The following is a 14,094-nucleotide window of genomic DNA, read 5'->3' on the forward strand; positions in this document are numbered from 1 at the left end:
AAACGACAGCAACTGAGGAATTGCCAGATGTATCGACAACAACTGAGGAATTACCAGAAGTATTAAGTGCTGAGAGCCTTGCCACCGTACCATCAGCGAAATCTGTTTCAACAAATCAATCGGAAGATGAGTGTATCCAAAAGGTCAACATCGAACGCTTTAACGAGGGCATAGCTGGGATAAAAGTGACTCTGATTAAATGGAGTAAGATGGACTACGTTTATTACCCGGAGAAAAATACCGTGAAATAAACGAAGCTGTACGAAGAAACCTCTTCAAATTAGGGACCTGATGATGTGGAAAATACAGACTACGATGAGGTAATTATAAATATGAAGGAAAGGTTCTCGAATGCAGCCACGACAAGGAAAGAAAAATTATTGATTTTGTCGATGCTGCCAAGTTCGTGGTCTATTCAGGATGCCATTGATGAGTTCAAAACCAATAGAAATACAGTAAAAGAGGCAAAACAATTGAAGAATAACTGTCTTTCAACCAAAAATACTAGGTCTAGTACTGCATTAAGAGATGAGACTAAAGAAATAGTAGTTCAATATTTTGAAGATGATGAAGTAAGTCGAGCTATGCCTGGTCAAAAAGATTATGTATCAGTAAAAAAAGATGGAAAGCGTCAAGCAATCCAAAAACGATTAATGATGACGACTTTGAAAGAAGCGTACACACGCTTCAAGGAAATTCACGATAATATTAAAATAGGTTTTTCCTCATTTGCAAGCCTTCGGCCAAGGCAATGTAAGCTTCTTTCCAATTCAGGAACACATAATGTGTGTGTGTGCACAACCCATGAGAATATTAATCTTATTTTACATAGTTTGAAAAGAATCAATTTAACAAAGGATATTAAAATGTTAACTGGTAGTCTTTTGTGTGAAAATACAACATCAAATTGCTATCTACGATCTTGTTCGGATTGTCCAGATTCTTCATCATTGGAAAATACTTTATTCGCTGAGTTTGAAGAAAAATATATTGATCAGTTATCATTTGAGCAATAGGTGACCACGGATAGGTGTGACATAGAAACTATTGTAAAACCTGTAGATGAGTTTGTGTCATATTTTTGCTTGAAATTAGAAAGTTTAATCCTCACGATTTCATTAAAACAGAACAATCCAGCTTTTAAAAAATACGAAAAATACATTACAAAATGGTGAATTTTTAGTCATTTGTGATTTTTCTGAAAATTACAGCTTTGTATTGCAAGATGAAGTGCAGTCCCATCACTGGAACGTACAACAAGCTACACTTCATCCATTCGTTATTTATTTTAATGGAAGTACGCAAATTGAACACTTAAGTTTTATTATAATTTCCGAAGATTTAAGACACGATTCAGTATCCGTAAACTTGTTCATTGAAAAATGATTAACTTTTACGCGTTGATAAGCATAAAGAAGTCAAAAAGATATATTTCATGTCTGATGGAGCAGCGTCGCAGTACAAAAATCGTAAGAATTTTTCGAGCCTATGTCAATTTAAATCAATGCACGGAATTGATGCAGAATGGCATTTTTTGCTACATCACATGGCAAAGGTCCTTGTGATGCTATTGGAGGAACAATAAAGCGCATGGCCACAAGAGCAAGTTTAGCCAAAGAACGTGAGCATCCAATTAAAACTGCGAAAGAACTTTTTGATTGGGCAAATCGTAGAAAAGAAAAGGATTTAACCAAATTATCATTTTGTTTTAATACTACTGAAGAGTACGAAATAAAGGCTTCAGAGCTCAGCGAGCAATTTAATAACGCGAAAACGATCCAAGGAACCCAAAAATTTCACTGTTTCATTCCATTGTCGGAAAATAAAATTAAAGCAAAACTATACTCAAACTGTGCTGATAATAATTCAAAAGTGTTCGATATTTTAAAAAATTTGAATAAAAATAAATAAAAAATAAGTATTAATAAACTGTTTTCATGATATCATAACCCATACCAAAATTCAAACCCAAAACTCTTAGAGTTTCTATAACAACATTGTGTAACTGCCACATTTAATTTAATACTTAGGATAATATTAATTCATTTTATTTATTTATACATATAATATTTATACATATAATATACATAATATCGATGAATACATAAATATGGAATATCATACAAACAACTTGTTTAACTCACGCAAGGCCCTTAACAATAAAATCAGCATCAAACTGCGATTCTTGAAAAAAAATACACGGAAATTTTTTTTGTTTACTATATGTGAAAATTGTGAAATGTTTGAAATGTCATAACTTTTTTGTTTATTAGTTTACCATCACCAAATTTTTATGGTAGATAGCTAATATAATGGACCGTTTTCCTAAAAATTTACGTTCGAAAAAGATAGGGTTTTGAGATATTTGAGTTTTGTGACAAAATGATATTTTTAAAGGCAAAAAAATTTTTTTTACTGTGCACATTTTCTTAAGAATCACCATTTAGTTGTCTAACTTTGCTGAAAAAATCATAACAATCGAACATTCCGTTTTTGCTGTGCAGCTTTTTAAATATTTTTGAACCATTTTCACATACACCCTTTTGAAAAGTTAGTCGTGACTCAATATGAAGATTTGATATCGAAAAATGACGATTTAGATGAAATTGAAAAACTGTGCAAAGTTTCAACTCAATAGAAAATCATGAATTAAAAATTTTCTTAAATTTTGATGCTGTTGCTTGGAATCGCTCAGGAGGCTTCCGAGCCTCTTAAAAAGAGGCTTCCGAGCTTCTTGAAAAGAGGCTTCCGAGCTTCTTGAAAGGAGGCTTCCGAGCTTCTTGAAAAGAGGCTTCCGAGCTTCTTGAAAGGAGGCTTCCGAGCTTCTTGAAAGGTGGTTTTCGCGCCTTTTGAAAGGAGGTTTCCGAGCATTTCGAAAGGAGGCTTCTGAGCCTTATAAAAGGAGACTTCCAAGCCTCTTAAGAGGAGACTTCCAAGCCTCTTGAAAGGTGGCTTCCGACCTGAGCAAAGCCTGACATCATTATGAGGGAAAATAGAAAAGATATTTTGGTATCAACCCAACAAACATTGGAAGATGATAGAATGCTTATTTAACCGAAAACAGCTTTTTACAGGTTAAAAACTAGCTTGTTCAGCATGATTTGTTTGTCGGTAAAAAAAGAATTATAAGGGGCTGTTCATAAACTACGTGGACAGATTTTGGTCAGTTTAGATACCTCTCTCCCCCAGCGTGGACAACTGCTCATTTAAATTTTCCAAAATGTGTATGGATCGTGGACATTCATCATACCCCCTCCACCTTAAACTGTCCACGAGGTATGTGGACAGCCCCTCATTTGTTTTAAAATATTGGTCTCTGTGATTTATTACTTATCTTAATTTCAGTTTTGCTGTTGATTTCTAAACTATATAAACTGACATTAACTGATTACTTATTCCATTATCAAGAACCAACATCAAAATCAGTTCTCAATTTGCTCTCATCGACAGCAGCAATAGTTTACAATTTGATGTCACAGCAAGATTTATCTGCTGAAGATTTTATTATTCTAACTTTAATGGTTAAACGAACAAAAGGATATCAAACTGAGTAATCAAAATCAGCGATTCCTCAACATTAAAACATGTTATCGATTTGATCTCAAGATTTGCTCGGGCAGCCTGTTGAAAGAATGCTGAAAAGAATGTTGGAACCTCTCGAAATAAAGCTTACAAGCTGGTTGGAAGGAGGCTTTCGAGACGCTTATGGGGAGGCTCAAGGCTCTTGCAACGAAACTACTGACGCTTCCGAAAAAGTCTTCATGCCTCTAAAATGGAACCTTCCTAGCCTTTAGATTCTAGATTTTAGTCACTCGACGTTTTGTATTTTTGATCTTTTGTCTCATAGCCCCTCATACGCTATGCTGATTGTGGTGGGCAGGATTCAAAAAGCTTTGATATACTGATCGCCATGTATATTATGTACAATACAAAGTTTTTAAATAAAAAAACTACAACTAGCAAATCTTTATCAATAAGGGGCCGTCCAGAAACCACGTGGTCATATATGTGGGGAGGGGGGGTTTGGAAAATGACCACGATAAGCCACATGGGGGGAGGAGGGTGTTGCTCTCGAACCACGTGGTTTTTTTACACGAAAAACTTTTGGTGAATAACAATAACGGTGTAAAAAATACAAATCATTAAAATTCAATGATTTAATCATTAAACGCAAAGCGCATCTAAGGGCCGATGCCGACGTAGCGTCTTTTCAACTCAGCGTTAATAAGACGTAGGTGTACATCGAGAAAAATCGATAACGCAGCGTCGGTCGCAACGCCGATGCATATCTGCATTATTTGATCATTTAGCCTAAGATCCTATATCTATACAAAAATAAACGAAAAAACAAGATGCCATTCAGTCTCAATTTCCACAAAAAAAAAAATTGGAAAGGAAAAATGGAAAAATATTTTTAAAAAATTCCGCCGCAGATGGTTTTTGGCATCACGCTGCCGACACTTTTGCATCAGCGGACTGCAGCTACAATTTTGAAAAATGTTCATGTTTTTACAATAATCCAAGAAAAAATCTTAAGAAGAAGAATTCAAAAGAATTTCTTGTGTATATTCAGGAACAATCAAGTAAAGAAATTTCCTGTAAAAACTTTGACATTACTTCATAAAATCCTGATGAAGTGCTGGCATTCAAAATTTTTTTTGAACAATACTCTCTGAAAAATTTTGCTTGGAAATTTCACTACAAATTGAAAAAAAAAACAAAACATCTCCAGTTTAAAATCCGAAAAATTTCCCTTAAAACTCCGGAAAAAATTCCAAGTGAATTCTGTCTGAAAATTCAAAACAGTCCCGTGGGAAATACATATAATTTTCGGTGGAAAAAAATGTTCATATTTTCATATTTTTTTACATTCTAATGAATTTCTTCGATACGATCTTCCGAATCTTCACCAGAAATTCTTCTTCATTTACAAAAGAAGTTTTTCGAAGATTTTAAGGAGTGCACTTCAAAATATTCAGTCTCCAGTTAGCCTTGCGAGGATTGCCAATCCGGAAATGACGAGTTCGATTCTCTCGATTCTCGTTCCTGTCTAGGATGTTTTCGGGTAGGAAACATTCTCGACACCCTAGGTATAGTGTATCCATCGTACTTGCTACACAAGATATATAATCGTGCAATGGCTGGCATATAAAAGCTTTTTTTTTTGTTAAATATCTTGGCTGTGCATATGCATATAATTGTGCATAAATATAAAAGCTTTTAATTTATAACTGAGGAAATGCTAATACAATATACTAAGTTGAAAAGCAGACCAACTTCCAGTTGGAATATGGAGCCAATGCCACATGAAACACTTTGATATTTCCGTTGATTTTTTTTTTCAATTTTGGAATTTTGGAATGAAAATTTTTCGGAATACTTTTTTACGCTCTTTGTGAATTATATCACATTTTCTTTAAATTTTCCAAGTATTTTTTCCACTTTCCAATTTCCACAAAAGAGTCTATGGATTATCTTCAAAAAATTCTTTGGATTTTCAAAGAATAAAACGTTAGAATTCTCAAGGTTCATGTTTTTTTAATTTGAACCAGAAATCATTTCAAAATTTCATCGGGAATTCATTTTTCTTCGGAATGTCATTTTGATTTCTTTGTAGGTTCAGCTAAACATTGCTTTAAATTTTTACCATGCAAAGATGCACATGAAATGATTTAGAAAGTTTAAGGAATTTTCACATCAGAAAATCTTTAAAATTTTGATTTAATTTTTCCCATTGGAAATGCTTCAACAGTACCACCTTTACAAGTACTATAAAGGTACATTTTTTTCATTATTTCCACTTGTAAAAACATCGGAATTTCCTCGGGAAAATCATTATTGGTGTTGCAGATGAACTTCTACTGGAAAATCTTAGGAATTTCCATCGGAAATATTTTGGCATATTCCGAATAATTTCTTTTGGAAATTAAAAAAAAACTGCTGAAAATTTATAAGAATTTCTTTTGGAAAACGAAAAAATTCCATTGGAAATTTAGAAGAATTTCCTTTGAAGATTCATTAAAGTTGCCCAGGATTTTGAAATAAATCTTTAGACATTCTGGATTTTTTTCTAATTTACACTGGAAATTCTTCGGAATTTGATGTTTTCGGGAATTTTCATCGTAAATATGCATTTCGGATCCTTCTACGGATTCTCCTAGTTCTTCAAAATTTCTAACATTTTTCGGAACTCTTCCACAGAATTTCGGAAAAAAATGTCGTTGAAATTCTAAAGATTTTCCGGTAAGACTCCGAAGAATTTCTTATCAATATTCCGAAGGGTTTCCCTTGCAACTCCAGAATAATTATTCTTGAAAATTAAGAAGATCTTGGAATTAATTCAAGCAATAAATGGAGGCAATAATTTAGGCTTAAGAAGCCTAGTTTTTATGACATTGAATAATTAATGATCGAAAAAATTAATAATGCACCAAAATGTTCTAAATGCACAAAATTCTAGTAGTGCGCATGAAAAAGGTTATGACATAGAGAAGCTTGCATTTAAAAAATCAACATGAAATTCTAAATAAAATGCTTTTTAAATTCATAAAAGGGTCTTAGAACTAAGGAGATTCCTGCGATATGAAAAAAGTGGCAGTGTTCCAGAAAAAACACTCCAATTCCTAAAACAATCTAGGTTAAAAAATAGTGTTATAAGTGCCCAGCGTTTTAGATTGCCTATAAAATCACAAAAGAGAACTAGGACACCATTTTCTTCTGCAAGATTGTTCATCTAGATATTGACTTCACAGAAAAAATAAGGGAGCTCAAATTTGACTGACCATGGAAACTCGGAAACCTTGGGAAGATTTTGATTCTAAGAGCATGTAAATAAAGTTTAAAGAGACAAGGTACCCAAAATTATCTTGAGCCAACATCAAGTTGCACAATGACTATGAGGTTTGTTCGCAAACTGTTTTTGTAGGGCCTTAGAAGCACTGGGTTTACGGACTTGAATGATCAAGTAGTTCAAGCATTGCGACTTCCAGGACGTTTTGTATAACCTAAAAAGTCTGTAGTAGCTTGTATAAATAATAATTGAAGTCATATCAACCCGGTCCATTGGGTCCACTGGGATATTATATCATTCATCATTCATAAGTTGGTTAATTGGATAAATCGAATGATCCGAACTCCAAAATAATAATTGGTCTATAATACATTCATTCCTCTATGAGTCACTTATGAAAGGACCATTAACTGAAGCATATTCGAGATGTGGAATAGAAGTTCCTTGGGAAATTATTCTAAAGTACCATCAGAGTGACAGAGAAAATGTTTTTAGTATGGCATCATTGGTGGAAGCCATATCAAGTCGTCGATATCAAAATAAAATTTCAATGAAGAATTAGAAATTTTGAGAGAGCCAGCTCTGGATTGAAAATCTCTTTAGTAGAAATTTTCCATAATAAAATAGGAAATTGCCAATAAAGAACGATAATACACACAACAATAATAACAATAATATTAGCTCTTGTAAAAGCAAAAATTGCAATTATGAAATAAGAATTTTCCATAAAGAAATCAAAATGGTCAACGAAAAAATACAAAATTTTCATAAATAAATCAATATTAGCAATGAACAATTAAAAAAAAAATATTTTATAATTATTTATTTCTAATATTGATGATTCTGAAAACAATACTGAAATTTCTACAGGAATGCTACTCAAAAGAAACAACAGTAGGAGGTTTTATTTGCATCTCTAAGATTACATATTAACTTTGTGATTCTCTGATAAACTTTTCGTTGTAGGAGTTCAGTTCAGATGCTTCGCTGAGGTTAATATCTTAAGAATTTCCAGTAGCTCCAGAGCTATGGAAGGTCCCAAATACTCTAAGGAATCTATAGGGATATACAGTGATGAACTTCATAATTATTAAAAAAAACTAATGAAAAAAAATTAAAATAATTAAAAATATAGGGATATTTTGGAAAATTTCTAAACCATTATAATTTTTTTGTATCCTCCTGATGCATTGAAGATGTGCGAGTTCTAGATATCCTAATACCTGATACACATTACAACATGGTAACATCATCAAAATTTTCGACTTCGTGAAAATTTATAATTTCCATGCTGGGTTTAGTTTGATTTTGAACCTATTGAAATTGTCCATCTTCAAAATTGATCGGATTAACCATATGTTTTAGTTACATAAGGTTTTTTTTAAATTTTTGCTCTTGAAAAAACCACGTGGTCATAGGGGGGGGGGGTCTGCCAAATGACCACGATAAGCCACATGGGGGGAGGGGGGGTTGAAAATCTTCAAAAATATGACCACGTGGTTTCTGGATGGCCCCTAAGCTTATATTTAAATTGTAATACATCCGCCATTACGCAAATCTCTCTGAAGGTACCCCCAGGGGTACATGTACCCCAGGTTGAGAACCGCTGTTATAGACGGAAGCGGAGACAGCAGACCCGCTTTTTTCAGGAGAAGAAACGTTGCCTAGATGAAGCGGAGTGCGAGAAGATGGAACATCTGCGCCGTTCCCAAGAAACACGCAAGTTCTATCAGAAGCTCAACGCATCCCGCAAAGGATTCGTGCCGCGAGCCGAAATGTGCAAGGATAAGGATGGGAGCATCTTGACGGACGAACATGTGGTGATCGAAAGGTTGAAGTAGCACTACGAGGAACATTTGAATGGCGCTGAGAGTAGAGGCAGTGAAAGTCAAGGCAGCGGAGGAGATGACTACGTCAGTTCAGTGGACGATGGAAGCCAACCAGCCCCACCTTGAGGGAAGTTAAGGATGCCATCCAACAGCTAAAGACCAATAAAGCAGCTGGTAGTCGGGCCTACTACGGGCTCCAGAAGAAACTGCGGTCAAAAAAGATTCGCCACCGCACCAAATGTGTCATGTACAAGATGCTGATAAGACGGACATGAAACATGGACAATGCTCGATGAGGACTTGCAAGCACTCGGAGTATTCGAGAGACGGGTGTTTAAGGCTGCCTTACACCTCGGGAAAATTTTCCGCCGGAATTTGGTCCCCGTGTATTTTAAAGGGGGGCGAGATTTTGATTTCTCGTGTCCAAATCTCGAAAACATCGCATATGCAAAAATGCATGGGAAAAAATCCGCGGATCAAATTCATCACCCTCACACCTCGGGAATTTGGTCCGCGGATTTTTTCCCCATTCATATGCGATGTTTTTGGGAATTGGGCACGGAAAATCAAAATTCCGGCCCCATTTAAAATGCACGGGGACCAAAATCCGGGGGAAAGTTTTCCCGAGGCGTAAGGTAGCCTTTAGGACCATCTTTGGTGGTGTGCAAAAAGACGGTGTGTGGCGGCGAAGAATGAACCCAGCTCTACGGCGAACCCAGTATCCAGAAGGTAGCTAAAGTCGGAAGGGTACGATGGGCATGTTACATGAATGCCGGACAGCAACCCTGCAAAGATAATGTTCGCTTCTGATCTGGCAGGTACGAGACGGCGTGGAGCGCAGCGAGCGAGGTGGGCAGAACAGGTGCAAAACGAACGTGGGGCGCATTCGAGAATGGAGAGATGCGGCCTCGAATCGTATATTGTGGCGTCAATTTGTTGATTCAGACTTGATTCAGTGTTATCTGTTAAGATGTAGACTAAATAAATGAAAATAATCAGTGACAAAGCAATAATTTGATTTCCGGTGGTCCTGGTACGAATTCGTAATGTCAGAAACGCATCCAGTAATAATATTTCTCAATATTGATCCAAAAGGTAGACAACCAAAGAAGAAACACGCAGCTCATTTTGTCGATATAGTGTATTGTAGTAGTAAAATTCTTCTTTATTTAAAACATTTTTTGTTCTACAATCATTTTTAACATGTACAGTGATCGGCCGGCTTGGCCCTCCAACTTCAATTTCAATTATTGTTATTATTATTATTATTATTATGCTTTTACTTAATTTTTAAAATATAATGTATCATGACGGCCTTCAGGAGGCGCTAGTGTTTTTTAAAATTTGATAACCTAACTACTATGTACACTAATATTTACAATAAAAATTTGGATCATCCTCAGGAATTTGTTTTGGACCCGTTGAAGTTTGAGGTGGTGGGTTTTAGCGCAGCTCTCCCAGACCGGCATGCCATATTCGATCACAGGGAGGATGATTTGCTTGTAGACAGCAAGCTTATTTTTGAGGGACAATGACGACCGGCGGTTGATCAAAGGGTACAGTAGTTTCAACAAGACGTTACACTTTGTCACCGTTTTGTCAACCTGTTGCCTGAAAATAAGCTTGCTGTCGAGGGTCAAGCCAAGGTAGCCGGCCTCATTGGCCCATTCCACAGTCGTGCAATTGAGGATGATTTTACAGTCCCCAGGCGGAACAAGTTTAGGGGATTTGGAGTGGGAAAAATGATGACCTGGGTCTTCGCCGCGTTGATACAGATCTTCCAGCTGGTGAGGTACTCTGTCAGGGCATCCAGGCCTCGTTGGAGTTTTGCCACTAGCGCTCTGATCACTCTACCGTTGTAGACGATGGATGTGTCATCTGCGAACAGAGACAGAATGCCGCCTTCTGGAGGTTCTGGCATGTCGGAGGTGAACAGATTGAAAAGCAGGGGCCCGAGGATACTGCCCTGGGGGACGCCTGCAACGATGTTGTGCGCATTGGAACTCGCTCCGCTGATTGAGACCCGGAATGTCCTTGCCGACAGGTAATTGTTGATGCTTTTCACCAGGTAGCTGGGAAGATTGTAGCGTTGTAGTTTGTACACCAGGCCATCATGCCATACATTGTCAAATGCCTTCTCGACATCGAGTAAGGCCATGGCGGATGTTTTCGAGACAAACTTGTTCCGTCTGAGGACGTTGGTACCTCGGGTCAGTTGGTGTACAGTTGACCGACCGTGTCGGAAACCAAACTGTTCCTCGAGCAAGATGTTGAGATTTTCGGCAGACTCAAGTAACCGATGATGAATAGCTTTTTCGAATAGCTTGGATAACCCTGAGAGAAGACTGATGGGTCGAAAACTTTTGGGGGAGGAAGGATCCTTCCCAATATAGTGTATTTTGAAACATACTCAGTTTTTTTATTCTGTTTTAGTTTCCGCTAATCAATGCATTTGAATCTTTTTGAAGCTCATATGTATAGTTGCTTCGCTGATTAAAGTTTTCGAGTAAAAAGGCATGCTCAAGCAACGTTGTTGGCGCGGTTTTGTTTTTTTAAGAAGTTTAAAACAATTAAATATGGGTTTCGTGTCGTCATAGTATAAACGTGCCTAAAAGCTGTGTAACAGACTTCAGAATGCATTTCTATTAAAAGAGTGTGTGGTTTGTATTTGTTTACTTTTGCTGAATAAGCCGCGTTGTTTCGGATGTACTGTGTTTCATAGCAAACAATATTTTTGGACCTGTTAATATAATTAAAGCACATTTTGTTTAGTTGTCTTTCAACATCGAACCAGATTAACCGCAAACTCGTTGTAACAAAAAGAGTGTGTTGAATATTATTATTATTAGTCTTCATATATTCTTACTTGCGCCATGAGTGTGGAATATACAAATATCGATTTACAAATTGATGGTAAACGTTGGTCATAAAAGTATATATTAGTTAGATCAACAACTAATATTGTTTCATTTTGTCAATCATCACAGGACATCGAGTTTATGGCCTTCCACGTGTTTTAGTGCTTCTAATTATTGGTTCAATGTTTGGATTTTTGTTTGTTACGTTAATGCATTCCGATATAGCCTCGTGGTCTTCAGCGTGCTATAATGCTTATCAAGTGCCTTCTGTAATCGGTAATTTAGATTCATCGAATCTTGTTCAGGAGACCGGGAACGACGCCGCACACGCAAAAGTTCTTGCACAAAACAACACCACTCTGGCAGATCAACTTTTCCAAGAAGTGCGGGTACTCTGTTGGGTAATGACAAACCCCAACAATCACCAAGCAAAAGCCCTACACGTAAAACGAACGTGGGCCTCACGGTGCAATAAAATCCTGTTCATGAGTACGACTGTTGGTAAGTGGTATACATTGGATGAATAATTCGCAAACCAACATGTGGTGTTATATTGGTTCTAGATCCTGTTTTGAACAGTATCGCTCTACCCGTAAAAGAAGGACGCCATCATTTATGGGCGAAAACGAAGGAAGCATTCAAGTACATCCACAAGCATCATCTAGACGATGCCGATTGGTTTCTGAAAGCAGATGACGACACGTAAGATTCTTGGCAACAGCTTCATTCATCGCAGCAGAATTATGAACCAATATCCTCTCACAGATACGTTGTGCTCGAGAACCTAAGATATATGCTCTACCCATATTCATCCAGTAATCCAATTTACTTTGGTTGCAAATTCAAAGTGTCTGTGAAGCAAGGTTACATGTCTGGCGGTGCTGGCTACGTCCTCAGCAAAGAAGCCCTGAAGCGTTTTGTCGAAAAGGCAATTCCGAACAAAAGCTGTCGGCAGGATAGCGGAGGTAGCGAGGATGTCGAATTAGGTAAATTGCAAATGAGAATTTTCGGTTGCAAAGTTCAAGTTACTATTGAGTATCATTCCATAGGCAAATGTTTGGAATTAGTGAATGTACTGGCAGGTGATACGAGGGACTCTCTTGGAAGGAGTCGATTCTTCCCAATGTCACCTGAGAAGCATCTGATACCGAATAATGATGATTGGTATCTGCGTTACTCCTACTACAATACAGATGAGGTAGTTTAACCAATGATTGTATGTACTTCAATTAAAAATAATTCTATTATTTAATATCTCACAAGGGAATTGAGTACTGCTCGGACAATGCGATTTCCTTCCACTATGTTTCGCCTAATCAAATGTACGTACTGGATTATCTGATCTACCGTTTGAGGCCATACGGTATTACTGGTTACTCACCACCTCTACCGAAAAGGCTCTCAGTAGAGGATAATACTGTGGGGTTGCGGGCTTTTAGTAGTAATGAATCGTATAAACCAGATAAGCAAAACAGAATGACGAATAAATAATTAAAAAGTTTACTTTGAGATCTATTTTCGGTACCGTAATTCAGGAGGAACTTTGATTTCCGGGGTAACATTGATCAGTTTAACCATTTTCAAGATATGAATAAATTATTATTTTCTGTTATTACAAGTACTTATTGTGAGTTAGGAATTTTAATCTTGACTAAATTTGCTGCTGAATGATATAACCTTCCTGTTTTGCATTTATTTTTTGCCAAAATTTGAAAAATAAAATCGACATTAAATTTTGAACTCACAGCAAACTGCCAAAAAAGCACTCAAAACAAATATAATAACAAAAAAAAGGCAAAAATTAAGCTCGTACTCATAATTGAACCGTTTGTTTAAGAAACTGCATATGTGACAGTTTTGGGCAAATTTGTTTTTTGTTCCGGAATGTATGAATTTTTTTTCGTTTGTTTGAGAAACTACACATGTGTACGGACTTTGAAGAGCAATTATGGAGTACTGCTTATAGTTTTTGCACTGGAAGTGCCCCAGGGTGTGGAGTTTTGCCAAAAACTATTGATCTGTATCGAAGAAATCGAAAGAAACGGTTTTTTGTTTTCTCGAAATTGTTTAACATGAATATACACCCAGGTTTTTTTACACGGTTGGAATTCATCAATTTCTCGGTAAACACGAACTTTCACAACTTTTTAAATACCCCCTGAATTTTCTTTGATTTTTTGTGAAATTTTTGGTGGGGTCAACTAATTGTTTCATTGCCGCTGAAGGTCTTAAACGACTAAAACCAAACCGTGTAAAAAACCTGGGTGTATGCAGTTTCTCAAACAAATGATTCAATAATTTTGATTTTTATTGTAGAAATATTTACAAAACAAAATAAAAATGATCAATGTTCCCCCGGATTACGGTATCAGAATTATATGTGTCGGAAACGTAGTTAGAGAAAAAGAATGGGGATGCGACAGACAACGCGGACGGTACAATAAGCTACCAATTTTCGGAAGGGACGGCACTCTAAATAGACTTTGAAGGAAGACCTCGAAGGGACAGGAGGTTGGCGCAGTACAAATAGGCTGTCAATAAAATCCCTTATTATGAACAATGTAGATGACTAGACTGAATCCTCCTTAGTCGTGCGGTAAGACGCGCGGCTACAATG

General features: G+C 36.6%; 1 protein-coding gene across 1 annotated transcript; it reads left to right on the forward strand.

Annotated features, from left to right (window-relative positions):
• Positions 1 to 11,406: 11,406 nt before the first annotated feature.
• LOC134209640 (glycoprotein-N-acetylgalactosamine 3-beta-galactosyltransferase 1-like) lies at positions 11,407 to 12,968 on the forward strand. Its single transcript, XM_062685633.1, has 6 exons — positions 11,407 to 11,532; positions 11,607 to 11,978; positions 12,041 to 12,179; positions 12,243 to 12,463; positions 12,527 to 12,675; positions 12,741 to 12,968. Exons 1-6 carry the CDS (start codon positions 11,493 to 11,495, stop codon positions 12,966 to 12,968), a joined length of 1,149 nt encoding a protein of 382 aa, XP_062541617.1. The 5' UTR covers positions 11,407 to 11,492.
• The last annotated feature ends 1,126 nt before the right edge of the window (positions 12,969 to 14,094 follow it).

The sequence above is a fragment of the Armigeres subalbatus genome, chromosome 2, assembly GCF_024139115.2.
Source record: "Armigeres subalbatus isolate Guangzhou_Male chromosome 2, GZ_Asu_2, whole genome shotgun sequence".
Classification (NCBI taxonomy): domain Eukaryota; kingdom Metazoa; phylum Arthropoda; class Insecta; order Diptera; family Culicidae; genus Armigeres; species Armigeres subalbatus.

What these genes read in the sequence shown, in the direction of transcription:
- LOC134209640 (XM_062685633.1), top strand. Translation starts at nt 11,493, where the DNA reads ATGAGTGTGGAATATACAAATATCGATTTACAAATTGATG. An exon ending in GTTCATGAGTACGACTGTTG is followed by an intron (nt 11,979 to 12,040) that starts GTAAGTGGTATA and finishes TATTGGTTCTAG; the next exon opens with ATCCTGTTTTGAACAGTATC. An exon ending in CCTACTACAATACAGATGAG is followed by an intron (nt 12,676 to 12,740) that starts GTAGTTTAACCA and finishes ATATCTCACAAG; the next exon opens with GGAATTGAGTACTGCTCGGA.